The sequence below is a fragment of the Salmo salar genome, chromosome ssa01 (genome assembly GCF_905237065.1).
Source record: "Salmo salar chromosome ssa01, Ssal_v3.1, whole genome shotgun sequence".
Taxonomy (NCBI): domain Eukaryota; kingdom Metazoa; phylum Chordata; class Actinopteri; order Salmoniformes; family Salmonidae; genus Salmo; species Salmo salar.
In genome coordinates, this window is record NC_059442.1 from 157,101,735 (window position 1) to 157,125,888 (window position 24,154).

The window sequence follows — 24,154 nt, forward strand, 5'->3', positions numbered from 1 at the left end:
TGTGTGTGTGTGTGTGTGTGTGTGTGTGTGTGTGTGTGTGTGTGTGTGTGTGTGTGTGTGTGTGTGTGTGTGTGTGTGTGTGTAGACGACGGACTACACCCCGGGTACCTGGAGAAGAACCGATGTCCATCTGGAGAACCCGGAGTACCACACCAGATGGTTCTTCAAATACTTCCTGGGCAAAGGTCCGTTCTACTCCTCTCCTCTCTGTTACACACACACACACACACACACACACACACACACACACACACACAAGACCTGGGTTCATGTAGTGTGTTGTCTTTCTTGTTGTAATGTGTGTTTTGTCCTATATTGATATTGTATTTATGATTATTTTTTAATCCCAGACCCCAGTCCCCTCAGGAGGCCTTTTGCCTTTTGGCAGGCCGTCATTGTAAATAAGAATTTGTTCTTAACTGACTTGCCTAGGTAAATAAAATACATACAAATTCTATTGGAAGTATTTTAAAGTATTTTGAAAATAATTTCCCATAAATTGCCTAATATTTGAAATTATTTTCAAATACTTATTTCAAATACTACTTTCAAATGCCTGGGCTAAATGTATGGGAGTGTATTTGAATCTAGCCTTGTCTCTAGAAATACCAATCCTATTCCGACTTCCTCGGCACTCACAAAAAATAATCAATGGCACAGCGCTGGGATCGAAGTCATAACGCTCAGACCACTGCGTCATGGCAATTCACAATGTTCTAGCAAACCGGGAGAGTACTCGATGATACTTGATGGAAACAGGGCATTGTTTTTACTTATTTTGTTTTAAGCCTTCTTAACTTTAACCACTCGGAATTAATACTTAAAATTAACCCTTTGAGTTGTTTCTGTTTTAACCCTGTAACCACGTGGATTTAACCCTGTAACCACATGGAATTAACCCTGTAACCACATGGAATTAACCCTGTAACCACACGGAATTAACCCTGTAACCACACGGAATTAACCCTGTAACCACACAGAATTAACCCTGTAACCACACAGAATTAACCCTGTAACCACACAGAATTAACCCTGTAACCACACAGAATTAGTCTTCCCTGTGGCTCAGTTGGTAGAGCATGGTGTTTGCAACGCCAGGGTTGTGGGTTCGATTCCCACGGGGGGCCAGTACAAAAAAAAAAAGAAATGCATGAAATGTATGCATTCACTACTGTAAGTCGCTCTGGATAAGAGCATCTACTAAAATGTAAAATGTAAGAATTAACCCTGTAACCACGCTGAATTAACCCTGTAACCACGCAGAATTAACCCTGTAACCACGCTGAATTAACCCTGTAACCACGCTGAATTAACCCTGTAACCACGCAGAATTAACCCTGTAACCACGCTGAATTAACCCTGTAACCACGCAGAATTAACCCTGTAACCACGCAGAATTAACCCTGTAACCACGCTGAATTAATTTGTAAAAAATAGACGTTCATCCATATTACAATGAATTTCATAGTGAAACTATGAATAACTATGAGATCAGGTTGTTTAAATAAATGTATTTGTGTAAAGGGGTGCGTAACTGGTGGCAGGGAAGTCAGACGCAGGAGAGCAGAACTAGGTAATAGCCGGAGCAGTTGAATCCAAAAACCAACGGCATAAAAATACAACAGAATACGGGTACAAAAATCCGACGCGCACCAGTAAACATGTGCACAAGCACTTACAACAAACAATCCCACACAAAGACATGGTGGGAACAGAGGGTTAAATATACAACAAATAATGAGGGAAATGGAAATCAGGTGTGTAGGAAAACAAGACAAAACAAATGGAAAATGAAAAGTGGATCGACGATGGCTAGAAGACCGGTGACGCCGAACGCCGCCCGAACAAGGAGAGGAAACGACTTCGGTGGAAGTCGGGACAATTTGAGTATTTTCAAATACTGAACATTGCAATATTCAGCTACTTGTCTTTCAAATAAAAATATCTCAACACTCTAAACACCTTCAAATATCTGTAAAAGTCATTGAAATACGCTAAATATTATATAAACCCAGGTCTCACATACTCACACACACGCACACAGGTACACATGTACAAAAGCACCCATGTGTGCACTAAAAGGTGCTATCTACAACCTAAAAGGGTTCTTTGGCTGTCCCCATAGGAGAACCCTTTGAAGAACCCTTTATGGTTCCAGGTAGAACCCTTTACGGTTCCAGGTAAAACCCTTTTGGGTTCCATGTAGAACCCTTTCCACACTTCATAGAATACAATAGTATTCTACCTGGAACCAAAAAGGGGTTTTACCTGGAACCAAAAAGGGTTCTATGAGGACAGCTTTACTATTTTGGAACCCTTTTTTCTAAGTTAGTAGTCAATGCCGTATGCTTTACATGAGGCCAGGACTCTTTCCAGACCATGTGACCTGACCAGTATACAGACTGTTAGGGCCAGGACTTTTTCCAGACCATGTGACTTGACCAGTATACAGACTGTTAGGGCCAGGACTCTTTCCAGACCATGTGACCTGACCAGTATACAGACTGTTAGGGCCAGGACTTTTTCCAGACCATGTGACCTGACCAGTATACAGACTGTTAGGGCCAGGACTCTTTCCAGACCATGTGACCTGACCAGTATACAGACTGTTAGGGCCAGGACTTTTTCCAGACCATGTGACCTGACCAGTATACAGACTGTTAGGGCCAGGACTCTTTCCAGACCATGTGACTTGACCAGTATACAGACTGTTAGGGCCAGGACTCTTTCCAGACCATGTGACCTGACCAGTATACAGACTGTTAGGGCCAGGACTTTTTCCAGACCATGTGACCTGACCAGTATACAGACTGTTAGGGCCAGGACTCTTTCCAGACCATGTGACTTGACCAGTATACAGACTGTTAGGGCCAGGACTTTTTCCAGACCATGTGACCTGACCAGTATACAGACTGTTAGGGCCAGGACTCTTTCCAGACCATGTGACCTGACCAGTATACAGACTGTTAGGGCCAGGACTTTTTCCAGACCATGTGACCTGACCAGTATACAGACAGTAGGGCCAGGACTCTTTCCTGGTCCGGTCACATGGTCAGGTAAAGTCCTTACCCCAACTCCTAGTTTAATGGTAGTCTATGAGCTGGCAGGGTGAATCCCATAGATCCTTCCATAGCTACAGTGGACCTGCAGACACAGCCTGGCACAACCCAGAAAGAAGCAGACAGTCAGAGGAAGATGGTGAGCAGAGGCTCACTTCTCACGCACACACACACACACGCACATACATATGCACACACACACACACACACACACACACACACACACACACACACACACACACACACGCACACGCACACACACACACACACACGCTGGGAGATAACAACATTAGCATCTGACTGGCTCCCTAGTCAACGTGAGCAGCCAGCAGCCTCCTGAGAGCCTAGTCATGGTGGTCGTTAAAAATGCATTAGCCCATCCTTCCTTCCCTCCTTCCTGCTATCGTTCAGCTAGGTGTGGGTGTGTGTCTTCTACTTTTTAAGCACAGAACAAAACAAGGCCCCAAGTCTAAGTCCAAGTGAACTGGTTCAAATCAGAATGAATACCTTTCATAGAGGGAGTCAGGGGAACAATGAGTAGAGAAAGAGATGGAGAGAGAGAGAGAAGGAAAGGGATGACGAGAGAGGGCAGAGTTCCAGTTTTTAATTGGGTTTCGGGGTTCTGGTCAGTGTTTGGTCTGAATATGTTGCCGTGTCAACCAGGTAGAGAGGGCGCTGAATGTGAAGCGGTTTTGTCTAAGGTTCTGTTGTGTATGACCCACATGCACGCACCCACACACACGCACACACACACACACACGCACATGCACACACACACACGCACATGCACACACACACACAAATACACTCACACATATATTCAAGCAGATACATATGCATGCACACACTACTCAACATTCCATACCTGGAAAAACTAGACCTCACCGTGACTTCCTGAACAGAAACTCTCATGACCACACAACAAACAAACAAACAAACAAACAAACAAACAAACGACAGAAAAACAATTATAAATCAATTCAAAACGAAAACTAGCATTCAGATAGTGCCTCCCCGTTTCACTCAGTTTGGGAGTGTATTCTCCCGTTTCGTTCCTAGTAAGTGTGTGACAGTGTGTGTGACACTGTGTGTTTTCCCCCCAGTCCACCAGAACTACATTGGTACGGATGCAGAGAAGAATCCCTTCTACCTGTCTGTGGTTCTGTCTGACCAGAACAACCAGCGGGTCCCTCAGTACAGAGCCATCCTCTGGAGGAAGACAGTAAGTATCTAGAATCAGATCACCCTTCCCAAAGCCTATTGGTATTGGTACAAATTGACTTTTTGCACAGATCTAGGATCAGCTTACTCTCACAAAATCCTTTACCTTAAGCATTGGTCTTGTTGGAAGTTGGCTTTAGATACAGATTTAGGATCAGCTCACTCTCCCCATAGCAATACCTTGATTATTAAGGTGAAACATGCATATCTGTTCTTACTGTAGATCAGTGTCTGGATGGAGGTCCGTCTTCTGTTCAGATAGATGATTAGACTAATCATGATGACTACTTTCCACATCCACACCTGAGATAATCTCTCCTCTCCTCTCCTCTCCTCTCCTCTCCTCTCCTCTCCTCTCCTCTCCTCTCCTCTCCTCTCCTCTCCTCTCCTCTCCTCTCCTCTCCTCTCCTCTCCTCTCCTCTCCTCTCCTCTCCTCTCATCTCATCTCATCTCATCTCATCTCATCTCATCTCATCTCATCTCATCTCATCTCATCTCATCTCCTCTCATCTCATCTCATCTCCTCTCCCCCAGGGAACTCTGAAGATCAGTCTGCCATACAGCCCCACCAAAACACTATCAGTCAAATCCATCTTAAGGTGAGAACTGCACAGGATGCCATTCAATATACTGGTTGTTTCATACAGTAGATTGTTCTGACTAGCCTGGTCCCAGATCTGTCTTGCCAACTCCTATGGTCATTGTCCCATATTGGCAAGACAGTACAAACAGACATGGGACCAGGCTAAGATATGACCAATGAATCAGGGTAAAAACACATGGAGAAATTTGATATGGATATGTAGTCTGTTGTATTTAAATGAACAACAACATGAAAATATGCTTTAAGATAATTATGGAATAGAATGGACGTACAAGATGTAAACCCGTCTTTAAACACTTATCTTTTCTCCTCTCCTGAACTTTTCATCTCCTCCTCCTCTCCTCCTCTTCCTCTCCCCCTCCTCCTCTCCTCCTATCCTCTGCTCTCCTCCCCCTGCAGTGCGATGAACCTGGACAGGTTTGAGAAAGGACCGAGGGAGATTCTCAACCCAGAGATACAGAAGGTGAGATCACACTGTGTCAGCCACAGAGATACAGAAGGTGAGATCACACTGTGTCAGCCACAGAGATACAGAAGGTGAGATCACACTGTATCAGCCACAGAGATACAGAAGGTGGGATCACACTGTGTCAGCCACAGCGATACAGAAGGTGAGATCACACTGTGTCAGCCACAGAGATACAGAAGGTGAGATCACACTGTGTCAGCCACAGAGATACAGAAGGTGAGATCACACTGTATCAGCCACAGAGATACAGAAGGTGAGATCACACTGTATCAGCCACAGAGATACAGAAGGTGAGATCACACTGTGTCAGCCACAGAGATACAGAAGGTGAGATCACACTGTATCAGCCACAGAGATACAGAAGGTGAGATCACACTGTGTCAGCCACAGAGATACAGAAGGTGAGATCACACTGTGTCAGCCACAGAGATACAGAAGGTGAGATCACACTGTGTCAGCCACAGCGATACAGAAGGTGAGATCACACTGTATCAGCCACAGAGATACAGAAGGTGAGATCACACTGTGTCAGCCACAGCGATACAGAAGGTGAGATCACACTGTATCAGCCACAGAGATACAGAAGGTGAGATCACACTGTATCAGCCACAGAGAAACAGATGTAGGATCTTTATTTGATCACTTTTTTTTGCTGAGAATTTTCCTGCACCGCAGCAAATGCAGTAGCCTGGACTGCCGCTATTGGGCGTTATTTTCCACTATCGTCCGACAACCGGTTCATACATAAAACATCCTCCATTCAGGCTGCAAAGGCGTCGGTTTCCTCTTTAACGCGATTTAAAGGCCTGTCGGTAGAAAAAAAACTGGGAAATATGCGTACCGCCTTTATTTAACACAATTTTCCACCACCAATTTTTTATTTTATCGGACAACTTACGGATGGTGCACACCGCATGAGTCTGTTGTTTACCCCTGGCTGAACGCGGTGGACAACATCAGGAAGTAGCATTAGCCACTCTCGCATGGTGGTGGAAAATAATGTTTTATTAAGACAGTAGGTGTATTTTCCCTGTTTCTTTCCACCAATTCAATCGCGTTAAAGAGGAATCCAACATCTTTGCAGCCTGAATGATGTTTTATGTATGAACCGGTCGCCGGGGAACACAAGCGTATTAGCGGCTGTGCAGGATGCCAGTGACAGATGACAGACCATGTGAGGAAGAATAGCACCATCTGGCGGTAGCAGGTCTAGAAATGCAGATGAGCTTTGTGATTTACATAAATTCACTGAAAACCCACACTAAAACACGGTTATATTAACAGTATGGCACTCTTCATGTAGCCTACTTTTGGACAGCTAATAGCCTAACCACGAGCAATAATAATAACAATAGTGCTATTCATTACAAAATAATCTCAAAGCAGAATGGAGCAACATGCAATTTAAAAGAAAAATAAACTCACAACATCATGAGATGGACAGTCATTAGAAAGTTCATGGCTTGAGTGGTCATCTAAAGGAGGTGGTCAAGCAGGAAGAGAACGTCCGGGGGCAGTCAGGCAGCACAGTCTCATCAAGGTGTCTCGCTGTCTCTGGCTTTTCCGTAGTAAACACGGATCAAGCAAAATGATGGGCTAAAATTTCAAGTCCTGTTTCTGCAGGATTATTTTGCTGTGATAATACAGGTCAAATTAAGAGCCTACATCTCTATATAACAGTCATGTTCTAACTCTATTTCTATGGTATCAGGCCCATACTGTAACAGATCTGGGAGTCATTACAGATCTGGGAGTCATTACAGATTGGGAGTCATTGGAGATTGGGAGTCATTTGGGAGTCATTGGACATTGGGAGTCATCGGAGTCATTGGAGATTGGGAGTCATTTGGGAGTCATTGGACATTGGGAGTCATTGGACATTGGGAGTCATTTGGGAGTCATTGGACATTGGGAGTCATCGGAGTCATTGGAGGGTCAACTGATGATAACTGTGGTGTGTTTTCTCTTCATAGGACCTACTGGTGTTGGAGGAGCAAGAGGTATTCATTTATTAATTCTGTTCTAACTATAATTCAAGTGGATATTGTAGTTATTGGTGTTGACCATGGTCTTACTAGAGATTTCCTTCTCCTTTTCTACCGGGGTTGTTTTGCTGGTTTTGGCAAATTATAGAAGTTAAGTTATAAGTTAACATTAGGGAATACTGGCCCCTTAGATGTACAATATATCTGTCTTATCGTTTGTCAGGGTTCTGTCAACTTCAAATTCGGTGTCCTGTTTGCCAAAGATGGACAGCTCACAGACGACGAGATGTTTAGCAACGGTAAGTCACTAATATTGTGAGTAAAAGGTATTGAAGTATCAATGTCATATGAGCTGTAGTTTGACCCCTGCTCTCTCATCTGTTCCTTCAGAGACTGGGAGCCAGAGCTTCGATAAGTTCCTCAACCTCCTGGGTGACACCATCTCCCTGCAGGGCTGGGCAGGCTACCGTGGTGGGCTGGATACCAAGAGTAAGACACCATACATACAAAAATACACACACACAAACACAAACACACACACACACCATGGGTTCTGCTGTTAATGATTGTTTTTCCATTTCAACAGACCATGGAGATGTCTTTCATTCACATTCCCTCCTTTAATATTACTCTCTCTTTCTTTCTCTAACACTCCTCCCTCTCCTCCTTCATCTTCTGCTCCCACTGCTCTATCCTTCTCACCCCCTTCTCCCTACCCCCTCTCGCTCCACCCCTCCCCCTCTCTATCTCCCTCCCCCACCCTCACTCTCTCCCTCCCCCCTCTCTCTCTCTCCAGATGACACTACAGGAATGAACTCCATCTACACAGTGTACCAGGGCCATGAGCTGATGTTCCACGTCTCCACCATGCTACCCTACTCCAAGGAGAACAAGCAGCAGGTGTGGATGCATTCATGAGTGTGTGTGTGCCTGTTTTGTCCCCAGAGCTACAGAGCTATATATAACCATCCTCCCTCTGGGTCTGTCCTCCAGAGCTATAGAGCTATATATAACCATCTTCCCTCTGGGTCAGTCCTCCAGAGCTACAGAGCTATATATAACCATCCTCCCTCTGGGTCAGTCCTCCAGAGCTACAGAGCTATATATAACCATCCTCCCTCTGGGTCTGTCCTCCAGAGCTACAGAGCTATATGTAACCATCCTCCCTCTGGGTCAGTCCTCCAGAGCTACAGAGCTATATGTAACCATCCTCCCTCTGGGTCTGTCCTCCAGAGCTACAGAGCTATATATAACCATCCTCCCTCTGGGTCTGTCCTCCAGAGCTACAGAGCTATATGTAACCATCCTCCCTCTGGGTCAGTCCTCCAGAGCTACAGAGCTATATATAACCATCCTCCCTCTGGGTCTGTCCTCCAGAGCTACAGAGCTATATATAACCATCCTCCCTCTGGGTCAGTCCTCCAGAGCTACAGAGCTATATATAACCATCCTCCCTCTGGGTCTGTCCTCCAGAGCTACAGAGCTATATATAACCATCCTCCCTCTGGGTCTGTCCTGCAGAGCTACAGATCTATATATAACCATCCTCCCTCTGGGTCTGTCCTCCAGAGCTACAGAGCTATATATAACCATCCTCCCTCTGGGTCTGTCCTGCAGAGCTACAGATCTATATATAACCATCCTCCCTCTGGGTCTGTCCTCCAGAGCTACAGAGCTATATATAACCATCCTCCCTCTGGGTCAGTCCTCCAGAGCTACAGAGCTATATATAACCATCCTCCCTCTGGGTCTGTCCTCCAGAGCTACAGAGCTATATATAACCATCCTCCCTCTGGGTCAGTCCTCCAGAGCAACAGAGCTATATATAACCATCCTCCCTCTGGGTCAGTCCTCCAGAGCTACAGAGCTATATATAACCATCCTCCCTCTGGGTCTGTCCTCCAGAGCTACAGAGCTATATATAACCATCCTCCCTCTGGGTCAGTCCTCCAGAGCTACAGAGCTATATATAACCATCCTCCCTCTGGGTCAGTCCTCCAGAGCTACAGAGCTATATATAACCATCCTCCCTCTGGGTCAGTCCTCCAGAGCTACAGAGCTATATATAACCATCCTCCCTCTGGGTCAGTCCTCCAGAGCTACAGAGCTATATATAACCATCCTCCCTCTGGGTCTGTCCTCCAGAGCTACAGAGCTATATATAACCATCCTCCCTCTGGGTCTGTCCTCCAGAGCTACAGAGCTATATATAACCATCCTCCCTTTGGGTCAGTCCTCCAGAGCTACAGAGCTATATATAACCATCCTCCCTCTGGGTCAGTCCTCCAGAGCTACAGAGCTATATATAACCATCCTCCCTCTGGGTCTGTCCTCCAGAGCTACAGAGCTATATATAACCATCCTCCCTCTGGGTCAGTCCTCCAGAGCTACAGAGCTATATATAACCATCCTCCCTCTGGGTCTGTCCTCCAGAGCTACAGAGCTATATATAACCATCCTCCCTCTGGGTCAGTCCTCCAGAGCTACAGAGCTATATATAACCATCCTCCCTCTGGGTCAGTCCTCCAGAGCTACAGAGCTATATATAACCATCCTCCCTCTGGGTCTGTCCTCCAGAGCTACAGAGCTATATATAACCATCCTCCCTCTGGGTCTGGCCTCCAGAGCTACAGAGCTATATATAACCATCCTCCCTCTGGGTCAGTCCTCCAGAGCTACAGAGCTATATATAACCATCCTCCCTCTGGGTCAGTCCTCCAGAGCTACAGAGCTATATATAACCATCCTCCCTCTGGGTCTGTCCTCCAGAGCTACAGAGCTATATATAACCATCCTCCCTCTGGGTCAGTCCTCCAGAGCTACAGAGCTATATATAACCATCCTCCCCTCTGGGTCAGTCCTCCAGAGCTACAGAGCTATATATAACCATCCTCCCTCTGGGTCAGTCCTCCAGAGCTACAGAGCTATATATAACCATCCTCCCTCTGGGTCAGTCCTCCAGAGCTACAGAGCTATATATAACCATCCTCCCTCTGGGTCTGTCCTCCAGAGCTACAGAGCTATATATAACCATCCTCCCTCTGGGTCTGTCCTCCAGAGCTACAGAGCTATATATAACCATCCTCCCTCTGGGTCTGTCCTCCAGAGCTACAGAGCTATATATAACCATCCTCCCTCTGGGTCTGTCCTCCAGAGCTACAGAGCTATATATAACCATCCTCCCTCTGGGTCAGTCCTCCAGAGCTACAGATCTATATATAACCATCCTCCCTCTGGGTCAGTCCTCCAGAGCTACAGAGCTATATATAACCATCCTCCCTCTGGGTCAGTCCTCCAGAGCTACAGAGCTATATATAACCATCCTCCCTCTGGGTCTGTCCTCCAGAGCTACAGAGCTATATATAACCATCCTCCCTCTGGGTCTGTCCTCCAGAGCTACAGAGCTATATATAACCATCCTCCCTCTGGGTCAGTCCTCCAGAGCTACAGATCTATATATAACCATCCTCCCTCTGGGTCAGTCCTCCAGAGCTACAGAGCTATATATAATCATCCTCCCTCTGGGTCAGTCCTCCAGAGCTACAGAGCTATATATAACCATCCTCCCTCTGGGTCTGTCCTCCAGAGCTACAGAGCTATATATAACCATCCTCCCTCTGGGTCTGTCCTCCAGAGCTACAGAGCTATATGTAATCATCCCTCCCTCTGGGTCAGTTGTGCATTCTTCTCTCTCTCTCTCTCTCTCTTCTACTGCTCAGTCCTCTGACCTCTGTCACTCTCTCCCCGTGTAACCCTTTCACCCCCCTCTTTCAACCCCTCCTTCTTTATCCCTCTTTTTATTCTCTCTATTCCCCTCTGCTTATCTCACCCGCCCTCCCTCCTTCTTTGTCTCTCTCTCTCTCTCTCTCTCCCTCTCTCTCTCCCTCTCTCTCTCTCTCTCTTTCTCTCTCTCTCTCTTCTGTATCAGACTGCTAATCTCCAGTTACTCTTACTATCTAGCATACTGAATGATGTTCAGTCATATCCTTTCAGTTAGTCTTTTATCTGTTCAAGGTCAGAGTTGTTGAGATGCAGAGGAAATAGGAAGTACTCTCTAGTCCTTGGCCTTTAAATCTCCATTCACTAACTCTAGAGGGAAAAAACACATGCACACACATGCACGCAAACAAACACACAGGTGTACACACACACACACACCTAAATGAGTCAGACAAGATACCTCTATTGAAAAATAAGAAACAAAGTATTGAAATTCTACACTAAAACATTTGTACCTTACGACCTAAAAGCCTCTTAGTGTCTTCTTGTCAGAATGCTACCACTTGCTACTGTGTGGAGTGTGTGTGTGTGTGTGTGTGTGTGTGTGTGTGTGTGTGTGTGTGTGTGTGTGTGGTCTGACTCAATAAGATGTCATTCAGCACTTGTTTAACTTGTTTATTGTGTGACGTTTCTCATTCTCTTATCTCTCTCTCTATCTATCTCTCTGTCTGTCTGTCTGTCTGTCTGTCTGTCTGTCTATCTATCTCTCTGAATCTCTCTCTCACTCTCTCTCTCTCTTCAGGTAGAGAGGAAAAGACACATTGGGAATGACATCGTCACCATAGTGTTCCAGGAGGGAGAGGACACGTCTTCGTCATTTAAACCCTCCATGATCCGATCCCATTTCACACGTATCCTTCCTTTATGGCCAAACAAGCACAACCAGGAAATGGTCATCCCTGACGTTCATAATACCATGGACATAATCGCCTGTACACCTTGCCAGTGTCAATAAGCTATGCAAGGTGAAAGTAAACAACATAGCGATTCCTCTTACTGATCTGCATGCATGAAAAGTTGTGACCAGATCTGCTTTTTGCAAGCGCAAGCTGTTAAATGATGAATCCTCAGTGGTGCTTTTAGCATGTAAATCTTGGGGAGCCAAACTCCCACATTTTTTTTAGATGCATGCCAGCAAAGCGATGACACACAACACAGCAGAGCTTTATTTTCCGCATCATGGAGTGAATCCTTACCACTGCTACACCTGGCTATCAGCGGAGCCTTGTCTGGCAGCAAAATAATTATTTCAGTCTCGTTTACTGCCTTTTTAAAAAACATAGCTGATATGGCTGACTTGCTTAAACAACTGTGGTTTCTACTGACAATTGAGATGTACAAACTATGGCATAAGGGAACGATGAGCAGATAAGAGGCAATCCGTAATTTCGATTAAGACATTAATGAGCGAGTTAAGAGGGACGTAGCCAATATATCTATTTGTTCAGCACTTTTGAAATGTACAGTGACAGAATTCAGAACACTGGTCGTTCTTGCAGTATTCTCCCTGTACACCAAGTCAGAACTGTAGGATAAATAAAGGGGGCATATAAGCAGACAATGAAAGCTCTTACAATATTATATGATGACATTTCTCTAAAAGAGGCTATAGGCACCACCAAGTCAGAACAGTAGGCTAAGTTATGAGGGGGAAAGGGACCAAATTATAAGGGTGAAGCACATGGGCTACTAACAGCTTACTACACAACATACACTTAGTATTACTTTCTTAGCTACAGTATACATATCTCCCTGACATATTACATCATTTATGCAGCAGCATACATTACATTTTTGAACTCACCTTGTTGTGCTGTGCCCACTTGAACAGGAAGGTGACAGGGCGGTCCTTGTGTCTAAATTTTGTCATCAAACTTTGTCATCAACGTCTGGCATTCTCTGGATTTATGGTGCTTTCAAGATAACTGGGAAGTCTGGGGAAAAAAACAGGGCTGAATCATGACGTCAGTGATCTTCAGGTCAAAGCTCTAGAAAGAGCCCCAAGTTCCCGACTTGGAATTCCGAGTGGGATGGCCGTTCAAACGGATTTCCCAGACGGAGCTCGTTTTTTCCAGAGTTCCCTGTTGTCTTGAACTCACTGAAGTCTGACATTTCCCAGTTCCGAGTTTCTAGTTGTTTTGAACGTGGCAGAAGTCATGCTTGATTGACAGCATGGCCAATGTGTTCAACCGTTTCTGGCCCTTGGTGTTGCATGTGAATGTTTATCATTTTAAGCATGGAAAAGAGACCCTTAAACCCAGACATGGACCACACACCCTCTCCACCGAATAGCAGGCTAGTGATTGCTTTACAGTGCTTGCAGTTAGCCACAGAATCCTTCCAAACCACTCATTGTTGAATTTGCAATTTCCAACTTGTTGTGTGATGTTTATGTCCAATGGCCGATCTGTTTTATCTATAATTTCTCTTCATATGAGGGTTGAAAAGGATTTGCCAGTAGATTGTCGACTTGATTCATGATGATGACTGCTTGTCTAGCTTGCTTGCTAAGATTTTGAAACTATGATGTTGACATGATCAGTCCAATCAAAGCTACGGTAGATATAACGTGATTTGACATCATTTTATCTTTGGCCAATGACCTTGAGCCTTCTTGGATGGGCACTTCTAATTTAAATCTATGGCAGCACGGAAGGGGGCTTGAACATTCTAGCTCTCATTGTAGATTTTGCGATGGCGTAGTGTCCCCATGAATGACAGAACACTGATCCAATCACGGCGGAACTAGAGAACATTACCAACCCCTACGCTCTGGCTGCCCCACCACCACAGAAAGCACTGAGCTAGGCTAAACCACCTGCATTTTGGAGCTGCCTTACTCAAGATAAAAAAGAGACCATGTTGGTATCTGCCCGATTCCAGCCTTGCTGAAGCACCCCCAGATCATCACCGATCCTTTTTCTGCAAATAAACGCTCTAAATGACAATATTTTTATTTGGAATTTGGGAGAAATGTTGTCAGTAGTTTATAGAATAAAACAAAAATGTTAATTTTACCCAAACACATACCTATAAATAGTAAAACCAGAGAAACTGATCATTTTGCTGTAGTCTTTTCCAGAGCTGTAAACAGTACCAGTCAAACGTTTGGACACACCTACTCATTAAAGTGTTTTTCTTTATGTGTACTATTTTCTACATCGTAGAAGACATCAAATCTTTGACATAACACATATGGAATCATGTAGTAACCAAAAAAGTGTTAAACAAATCAAAATATATTTTATATTTGAGATTCTTCAAAGTAGACACCCTTTGCCTTGATGACAGCTTTGCACAGTCTTGGCATTCTCTCAACCAGCTTCACCTGGAATGCTTTTCCAACAGTCTTGAAGGACTTCCCACATATGCTGAGCACTTGTTGGCTGTTTTTCCTTCACTCTGCGGTCCAACTCATCCCAAACCATCTCATTTGGGTTGAGGACGGGTGATTGTGGAGGCCAGGTCATCTGATGCAGCACTCCATCACTCCATCACTCTCCGCCTTGGTCAAATAGCCCTTACACAGCCTGGAGGTGTGTTGGGTCATTGTCCTGTTGAAAACCAGATGGGATGGCATATCGCTGCAGAATGCTGTGGTAGCCATGCTGGTTAAGTGTGCCTTACATTCTAAATAAATCACCGACAGTGTCACCAGAAAAGCACCCCCATACCATCACACCTCCTCCTCCATGCTTCATGGAGAACCACACATGCGGAGATCATCCGTTCACCTACTCTGCGTCTCACAAAGACACAGCGGTTGGAACCAAAAATCTGAAATTTGGACTCATCAGACCAAAGGACAGATTTCCACTGGTCTAATGTCCATTTCTTGACCCAAGCAAGTCTCTTTTTCTTATTGGGGTCCTTTAGTGGTGGTTTCTTTGCAGCAATTCGACCATGGAGGCCTGATTCATGCAGTCTCCTCTGAACAGTTGAGATGTGTCTGTTACTTGAACTATGTGAAGCATTTGTTTGTGCTGCAATTTCTGAGGCTGGTAACTTTAATGAACTTATCCTCTACAGCAGAGGTAACTCTGGGTCTTCCTTTTCTGTGGCGGTTCTCATGAGAGCCAGTGAAGAAACTTTCAAAGTTCTTGAAATTTTCCAGATTGACTGACCTTTGTGTCTTAAAGTAATGATGGACTGAAGTTTCTCTTTGATTATTTGAGCTGTTCTTGCCATAATATGGACTTGGTCTTTTACCAAATAGGGATATCTTCTGTATACCACCCCTACCTTGTCACAACATAACTGATTGGCTCAAACGCATCAAGAAGGAAAGATATTCCACAAATTAACTTTTAGCAAGGAACACCTGTTAAATGAAATGCATGAAGCTGGTTGAGAGAATGCCAAGAGTGTGCAACGCTTTCATCAAGGCAAAGGGTGGCTTCTTTGAAGAATCTCAAATATAAAATATATTTAGATTGTTTAACACTTTTTTGGTTATTACATGATTCCATATGTGTTATTTCATAGTTTTGATGTCTTCACTATTATTCTACAATGCAGAAAATAGTAAAAAATAAAGAAAAACCCTTGAATGAGTAGGTGTGTCCAAACTTATGACTGGTACTGTATATCAACACCTGCCCTGGATGACGGGTCGCCACTGGGAATCATGTATTGAGTGTATGGGAGTTCATGTTACTTCCTTAATTTTACTGCCAGATATTTTTGCATTAGTTAGATACAACAGTCAGAACGACAGTTACAGGTATGCGGGGGTTCAGTTTCATTTTTGTTTCAGTTATGTATTTTATGCAGTGTTCATGTATTCTATGGTATTGTGTTGACTCATGGCCTCTCTGTGTGTTCCTGTGAGTGTGTATGTGTGAAAAACAATAACAGGGTTTTGTGTGTTCTAGGTTGAAGATTTTCTCTGAGGAAAGTGTGCCACTGTTCGGACCTCCACTCCCCTCACCACCAGTGTTTACAGACCACCAAGAATTCAGGGACTTTTTGTTAGTCAAACGTAAGACCATGGACTTACTCTCCAAACTGTTTACACCTCTTCTGTTTACACCTCTTCTGTTTAAACCTCTAAGGTTTAGACCTCTTCTGTTTAAACATCTACTGTTTACAGCTCTACTGTTTAAACCTCTACGGTTTATAGTTCTCCTGTTACACCTCTACTGTTTACAGTTCTCCTGTTACAACTCTACTGTTTAAACCTCTACTGTTTACAGTTCTCCTGTTACACCTCTACTGTTTACAGTTCTCCTGTTACATCTCTACTGTTTAAACCTCTACTGTTTACAGTTCTCCTGTTACACCTCTACTGTTTACATTTCTCCTGTTACACCTCTACTGTTTACAGTTCTCCTGTTACACCTCTACTGTTTACAGTTCTCCTGTTTCACCTCTACTCATGCATTACAGTGACAAATTTGTTTGACTTTATCTAATGTTTATCTTAAAACCTTTATAAGGCCTATGTACGTGTGCTTCACAAATGTTTTAAGATAATGTCACACATAAAGAGTGAATATAACAGGTCTGTAGCAGCCCCCCCCCCCCCCTTGTATAGGCCTCTAAGAAGACATGTGTGACGAAAATAATCGTTGAGCGGGGTTAGAAGTCTGGATGGTTGTAGTTCTAGGCTTTCTTCAAGGCCTACCACAGAGTTGCCCCAATTATTTAGAGTAATTCCTGTCCTAGAACGGAAAGTCTTGTTTAGGTTCCACCTCGAAGAATGACGCACGCTGCTAATACATATCAGGAATTGGGGGTGGGAATGTTGTGGGGATTTCCACGTGGAGCAGAGGAATAACAACAAGTAGTATGTGGACACCTGCTCGTCGAACGTCTGATTCCAAAATCATGGGCATTAGTATAGAGTTGGGCCCCCCTTTGCTGCTATAACAGCCTCCACTCTTCTGGGAAGGCTTTCCACTAGATGTTGGAACATTGCTGCTGGGACTTGGGATCAGGCACTGATGTTGGGCAATTAGGCCTAGCTTGCAGTCAGCGTTCCAATTCATCACAAAGGTGTTCGATGTGGTTGAGGTCAGGGCTGTGTGCAGGCCAGTCAGGTTCTTCCACACCAATCTCGACAAACTGTTTCTGTGTGGACCTCGCTTTGTGCACGGGGGCATTGTCATGCTGAAACAGGAAAGGGCCTTCCCCAAATTGTTGCCACAAAGTTGAAAACACAGAATCGTCTACAATATAATTTTATGCTGTAGCGTTAAGATTTCCATTCACTGGAACTAAGGGGCCTAGCCGGAAACCATGAAAAACAGCCCGACGGTGAAGCGTGATTCATCACTCCAGAAAACTCGTTTCCACTGCTCCAGAGTCCAATGGCGGCACGCTTTACACCACTCTAGCCATTGCACATGGTGATCTTAGGCTTGTGTTCGGCTGCTCGGCCATGGAAACCCATTTCATGAAGCTCCCGACAAACGGTTCTTGAGCTGATGTTGCTTCTAGAGGCAGTTTGGAACTCAATAGTGAGTGTTGCAACTGAGGACAGACGATTTTTACGATTTACGCGCTTCAGAACTTGGCAGTCCAGTTCTGTGAGCTTGTGTGGCTACCACTTCGCGGCTGAGCCGTTGTTGATCCTAGACGTTTCCACTTCACAATAACAGCACTTACAGTTGACTGGTGTAGCTCTAGCAGGGCAGAAATTTGACGAACTGACTAGTTGGAAAGGTGGCATCCTGTGACGGTGCCACATTGAAAGTCACTGAGCTCTTCAGTAAGGCCATTCTACTGCCAGTGTTTGTCTATGGAGATTGCATGGCTGGGTGCTTGATTTTATACACTTGTCAGCAACAGGTGTGTCTGAAATAGAATCCACTCATTTGAAGGGCCATGTAGTGTATCAATCCATTATCTAAATTGCGGCCGCAAATCCGCCATATAAAATAACCTCTGGTAATATGGATAACCTAACTATTAAAGCAATGGCCGGATGGGTGGAGATTGTTCTTTCGGATCAATGGAATGAGCAAAAATGAGCAAACCCTGCACACCCGGGGTGCTAGGCCATGGTGGTCACAGCCATTCATCTCGGGGTGTCGGGTGGAGCAGGGTTCTAAGATCCAGTTAAATCATCTTTTTGTTGTTGTTTAAATACGTGAAACTTGACACATTATCCAATGGATTCTGATAAATTGCTTGTAAAAAAAAGTGGGTGTGCAAAAACATTGTACCCCCTATTTTAATTTGCTCCATGGCTCAGGTGGCCAAGTGAAGGCTGCGGCGAAAAGCTGTAGCCAGAGTCGGAAGAGGAAGCGAGACACCCCACTCAGTTTTTTCCTCTTTCATTAAAAGTAATTGATTTAAGTAGACCAGACACAGCTGCTATTGTAATGGTGTCTATGGGAGACGCACCCTGTTAAGTAGACCAGTGAAATATCTTGATTTATCCATCATCTTTGTTGTAGCCAAAGATTATCTATTATACTGAGCAAAAATATAACGGCAACATGTTTCATGAGCTGAAATAAAAGATCCCAGACATTTTGGATACTCACACAAAGCTTACTTCTCTCAAATGTTCTGCACACATTTGTTTGCATTCCTGTTAGTGAGCGTTTCTCCTTTGCCAAGATAATCCATCCACCTGACAGCTGTGCCTTATCAAGAAGCTGATTAAACAGCATGATCAATTCACAGGTGCACCTTGTGCTGGGGACAATTAAAGGCAAATCTAAAATGTGCAGTTTTGTCACACAACACAATGCCACAGATGTCTCAAGTTTTGAGGGAGCATGCAATTGGCATGCTGACTGCAGGAATGTCCACCAGAGCTGTTGCCAGATAATTAAATCTTAATTTCTGTACTATAAACTGCCTCCAACATCATTTTAGAGAATTTGGAACTACGTCCAACCAGCCTCACAACCGCAGACCACGGGGCGGCAGCGTAGCCTAGTGGTTAGAGCATTGGACTACTAACCGAAAGGTTGCAAGATCGAATCCCTGAGCTGACAAGGTACAAATCTGTCGTTCTGCCCTGAACAAGGCAGTCACTGTTCCTAGGCTGTCATTGAAAATAAGAATTTGTTCCTAACTCACTTGCCTAGTTAAATAAAGGTAAAATTATAAAATACAATGTAACCATGCCAGCACAGGACGTCCACTCAGACAGCTGATGAGGAGTATTTCTATCCTGTAATAAAGCCCTTTTGTGGGGAAAAACTCGATCTGATTGGCTGGGCCTGGCTACCAAGGGGTGGACCTATACCCTCCCAGGCCCACCCATCGCAGCACCCCTGTCCAGTCATGTGAAATCCATAGTTTAGGGCTTAATGAATTATTACAATTGACTGATTTTCTTCTATGAACTGTAACTCAGTAAAATCAGTAAAACCATTCAAATAAAACCCAGCCCTGAAACGAAACGTAGGCTAAAAAGAATTTACGCGTCATTTCATAGGAAAAGACACGTCATTGGCTCAAATTTGCAGAAAGTGGGCAGTTCGGTTTTGTCACTTCAAGCCCAAATATATCCTACTTTGAATAAATGATGACATATTGACTTACATCATTGTGCGACATCATGGGTAATCTCTGGCCATCATCTTTCAGCTCGAAAAAGTGGATTTCTACTGGTGTGGGCGTTTCAGCTTTTTTTACATTCATTTAGCAGACGCTCTTATCCAGAGCGACTTACAGTAGTGAATGCATACATTTCAAACATTTTTTTTTTCTTCTGTGCTGGCCCCCCGTGGGAATCGAACCCACAACCCCATGCTCTACCAACTGAGCTACAGGGAAGGCTCACTTTGGATGAGTGTGTGTGATTGTGTATGTTCTCCCATCCTTTAGTAATCAATGGAGAGAAGGCCACCCTGGAGACGCCCACGTTTGCCCAGAAGCGCCAGCGGACCCTGGACATGCTGATCCGTTCCCTGTACCAAGACCTGATCCCTGACCTCCACAAGGTACAGCCCTGTCACACCCTACCTAACCCAGCCTGGTACAGCCCTGTCACACCCTACCTAACCCAGCCTGGTACAGCCCTGTCACACCCTACCTAACCCAGCCTGGTACAGCCCTGTCACACCCTACCTAACCCAGCCTGGTACAGCCCTGTCACACCCTACCTAACCCATTCTGGTACAGCCCTGTTACACCCTACCTAACCCAGCCTGGTACAGCCCTGTCACACCCTACCTAACCCAGCCTGGTACAGCCCTGTCACACCCTACCTAACCCATTCTGGTACAGCCCTGTTACACCCTACCTAACCCAGCCTGGTACAGCCCTGTCACACCCTACCTAACCCATTCTGGTACAGCCCTGTTACACCCTACCTAACCCATTCTGGTACAGCCCTGTCACACCCTACCTAACCCAGCCTGGTACAGCCCTGTTACACCCTACCTAACCCAGCCTGGTACAGCCCTGTTACACCCTACCTAACCCAGCCTGGTACAGCCCTGTCACACCCTACCTAACCCAGCCTGGTACAGCCCTGTCACACCCTACCTAACCCATTCTGGTACAGCCCTGTCACACCCTACCTAACCCATTCTGGTACAGCCCTGTCACACCCTACCTAACCCATTCTGGTACAGCCCTGTCACACCCTACCTAACCCATTCTGGTACAGCCCTGTTACACCCTACCTAACCCAGCCTGGTACAGCCCTGTCACACCCTACCTAACCCATTCTGGTACAGCCCTGTTACACCCTACCTAACCCAGCCTGGTACAGCCCTGTCACACCCTACCTAACCCATTCTGGTACAGCCCTGTTACACCCTACCTAACCCAGCCTGGAACAGCCCTGTCACACCCTACCTAACCCATTCTGGTACAGCCCTGTTACACCCTACCTAACCCATTCTGGTACAGCCCTGTCACACCCTACCTAACCCAGCCTGGTACAGCCCTGTTACACCCTACCTAACCCATTCTGGTACAGCCCTGTTACACCCTACCTAACCCATTCTGGTACAGCCCTGTTACACCCTACCTAACCCAGCCTGGTACAGCCCTGTCACACCCTACCTAACCCATTCTGGTACAGCCCTGTCACACCCTACCTAACCCAGCCTGGTACAGCCCTGTCACACCCTACCTAACCCAGCCTGGTACAGCCCTGTTACACCCTACCTAACCCAGCCTGGTACAGCCCTGTCACACCCTACCTAACCCATTCTGGTAGAGCCCTGTCACACCCTACCTAACCCAGCCTGGTACAGCCCTGTTACACCCTACCTAACCCATTCTGGTACAGCCCTGTTACACCCTACCTAACCCAGCCTGGTAGAGCCCTGTCACACCCTACCTAACCCATTCTGGTACAGCCCTGTCACACCCTACCTAACCCAGCCTGGTACAGCCCTGTTACACCCTACCTAACCCATTCTGGTACAGCCCTGTCACACCCTACCTAACCCATTCTGGTACAGCCCTGTCACACCCTACCTAACCCAGCCTGGTACAGCCCTGTCACACCCTACCTAACCCATTCTGGTACAGCCCTGTTACACCCTACCTAACCCAGCCTGGTACAGCCCTGTCACACCCTACATAACCCAGCCTGGTACAGCCCTGTTACACCCTACCTAACCCATTCTGGTACAGCCCTGTTACACCCTACCTAACCCATTCTGGTACAGCCCTGTCACACCCTACCTAACCCATTCTGGTACAGCCCTGTCACACCCTACCTAACCCATTCTGGTACAGCCCTGTCACACCCTACCTAACCCAGCCTGGTACAGCCCTGTTACACCCTACCTAACCCATTCTGGTACAGCCCTGTCACACCCTACCTAACCCAGCCTGGTACAGCCCTGTTACACCCTACCTAACCCATTCTGGTACAGCCCTGTCACACCCTACCTAACCCATTCTGGTACAGCCCTGTCACACCCTAACTAACCCAGCCTGGTACAGCCCTGTTACACCCTACCTAACCCAGCCTGGTACAGCCCTGTCACACCCTACCTAACCCATTCTGGTAGAGCCCTGTCACACCCTACCTAACCCAGCCTGGTACAGCCCTGTTACACCCTACCTAACCCATTCTGGTACAGCCCTGTCACACCCTACCTAACCCATTCTGGTACAGCCCTGTCACACCCTACCTAACCTATTCTGGTACAGCCCTGTTACACCCTACCTAACCCAGCCTGGTACAGCCCTGTCATACCCTACCTAACCCAGCCTGGTACAGCCCTGTCACACCCTACCTAACCCAGCCTGGTACAGCCCTGTCACACCCTACCTAACCCATTCTGGTACAGCCCTGTTACACCCTACCTAACCCATTCTGGTACAGCCCTGTCACACCCTACCTAACCCAGCCTGGTACAGCCCTGTTACACCCTACCTAACCCATTCTGGTAGAGCCCTGTCACACCCTACCTAACCCATTCTGGTACAGCCCTGTCACACCCTACCTAACCCAGCCTGGTACAGCCCTGTCACACCCTACCTAACCCATTCTGGTACAGCCCTGTTACACCCTACCTAACCCATTCTGGTACAGCCCTGTCACACCCTACCTAACCCAGCCTGGTACGGCCCTGTCACACCCTACCTAACCCATTCTGGTACAGCCCTGTTACACCCTACCTAACCCATTCTGGTACAGCCCTGTTACACCCTACCTAACCCAGCCTGGTACAGCCCTGTCACACCCTACCTAACCCATTCTGGTACAGCCCTGTCACACCCTACCTAACCCAGCCTGGAACAGCCCTGTCACACCCTACCTAACCCATTCTGGTACAGCCCTGTTACACCCTACCTAACCCATTCTGGTACAGCCCTGTCACACCCTACCTAACCCAGCCTGGTACAGCCCTGTTACACCCTACCTAACCCATTCTGGTACAGCCCTGTTACACCCTACCTAACCCATTCTGGTACAGCCCTGTTACACCCTACCTAACCCAGCCTGGTACAGCCCTGTCACACCCTACCTAACCCATTCTGGTACAGCCCTGTCACACCCTACCTAACCCAGCCTGGTACAGCCCTGTCACACCCTACCTAACCCAGCCTGGTACAGCCCTGTTACACCCTACCTAACCCAGCCTGGTACAGCCCTGTCACACCCTACCTAACCCATTCTGGTAGAGCCCTGTCACACCCTACCTAACCCAGCCTGGTACAGCCCTGTCACACCCTATCTAACCCAGCCTGGTACAGCCCTGTCACACCCTACCTAACCCAGCCTGGTACAGCCCTGTCACACCCTACCTAACCCATTCTGGTACAGCCCTGTCACACCCTACCTAACCCAGCCTGGTAGAGCCCTGTCACACCCTACCTAACCCATTCTGGTACAGCCCTGTCACACCCTACCTAACCCAGCCTGGTACAGCCCTGTCACACCCTACCTAACCCATTCTGGTACAGCCCTGTCACACCCTACCTAACCCAGCCTGGTACAGCCCTGTTACACCCTACCTAACCCATTCTGGTACAGCCTTGTCACACCCTACCTAACCCATTCTGGTACAGCCCTGTCACACCCTACCTAACCCAGCCTGGTACAGCCCTGTCACACCCTACCTAACCCATTCTGGTACAGCCCTGTTACACCCTACCTAACCCAGCCTGGTACAGCCCTGTCACACCCTACCTAACCCATTCTGGTACAGCCCTGTCACACCCTACCTAATCCAGCCTGGTACAGCCCTGTCACACCCTACATAACCCAGCCTGGTACAGCCCTGTTACACCCTACCTAACCCATTCTGGTACAGCCCTGTTACACCCTACCTAACCCATTCTGGTACAGCCCTGTCACACCCTACCTAACCCATTCTGGTACAGCCCTGTCACACCCTACCTAACCCATTCTGGTACAGCCCTGTCACACCCTACCTAACCCAGCCTGGTACAGCCCTGTTACACCCTACCTAACCCATTCTGGTACAGCCCTGTCACACCCTACCTAACCCAGCCTGGTACAGCCCTGTTACACCCTACCTAACCCATTCTGGTACAGCCCTGTCACACCCTACCTAACCCATTCTGGTACAGCCCTGTCACACCCTAACTAACCCAGCCTGGTACAGCCCTGTTACACCCTACCTAACCCAGCCTG

At 46.4% G+C, this 24,154-nt stretch overlaps 1 protein-coding gene across 6 annotated transcripts in view; it reads left to right on the forward strand.

The window, feature by feature from the left end:
* Positions 1 to 24,154, forward strand: part of garnl3 (GTPase activating Rap/RanGAP domain like 3) — a 261,207-nt gene that overhangs the window by 86,490 nt on the left and 150,563 nt on the right. For all 6 annotated transcript variants that reach the window (XM_045692975.1, XM_045692952.1, XM_045692967.1 and 3 more), the window contains exons 4-15: positions 86 to 185; positions 4,163 to 4,281; positions 4,815 to 4,879; positions 5,284 to 5,347; positions 7,327 to 7,353; positions 7,562 to 7,637; positions 7,729 to 7,827; positions 8,135 to 8,238; positions 11,861 to 11,969; positions 15,796 to 15,841; positions 15,993 to 16,099; positions 19,909 to 20,024. In XM_045692975.1, coding sequence (XP_045548931.1) covers positions 86 to 185; positions 4,163 to 4,281; positions 4,815 to 4,879; positions 5,284 to 5,347; positions 7,327 to 7,353; positions 7,562 to 7,637; positions 7,729 to 7,827; positions 8,135 to 8,238; positions 11,861 to 11,969; positions 15,796 to 15,841; positions 15,993 to 16,099; positions 19,909 to 20,024 — 1,032 coding nt within the window. The remainder of the gene's footprint in view (positions 1 to 85; positions 186 to 4,162; positions 4,282 to 4,814; positions 4,880 to 5,283; positions 5,348 to 7,326; positions 7,354 to 7,561; positions 7,638 to 7,728; positions 7,828 to 8,134; positions 8,239 to 11,860; positions 11,970 to 15,795; positions 15,842 to 15,992; positions 16,100 to 19,908; positions 20,025 to 24,154) is intronic.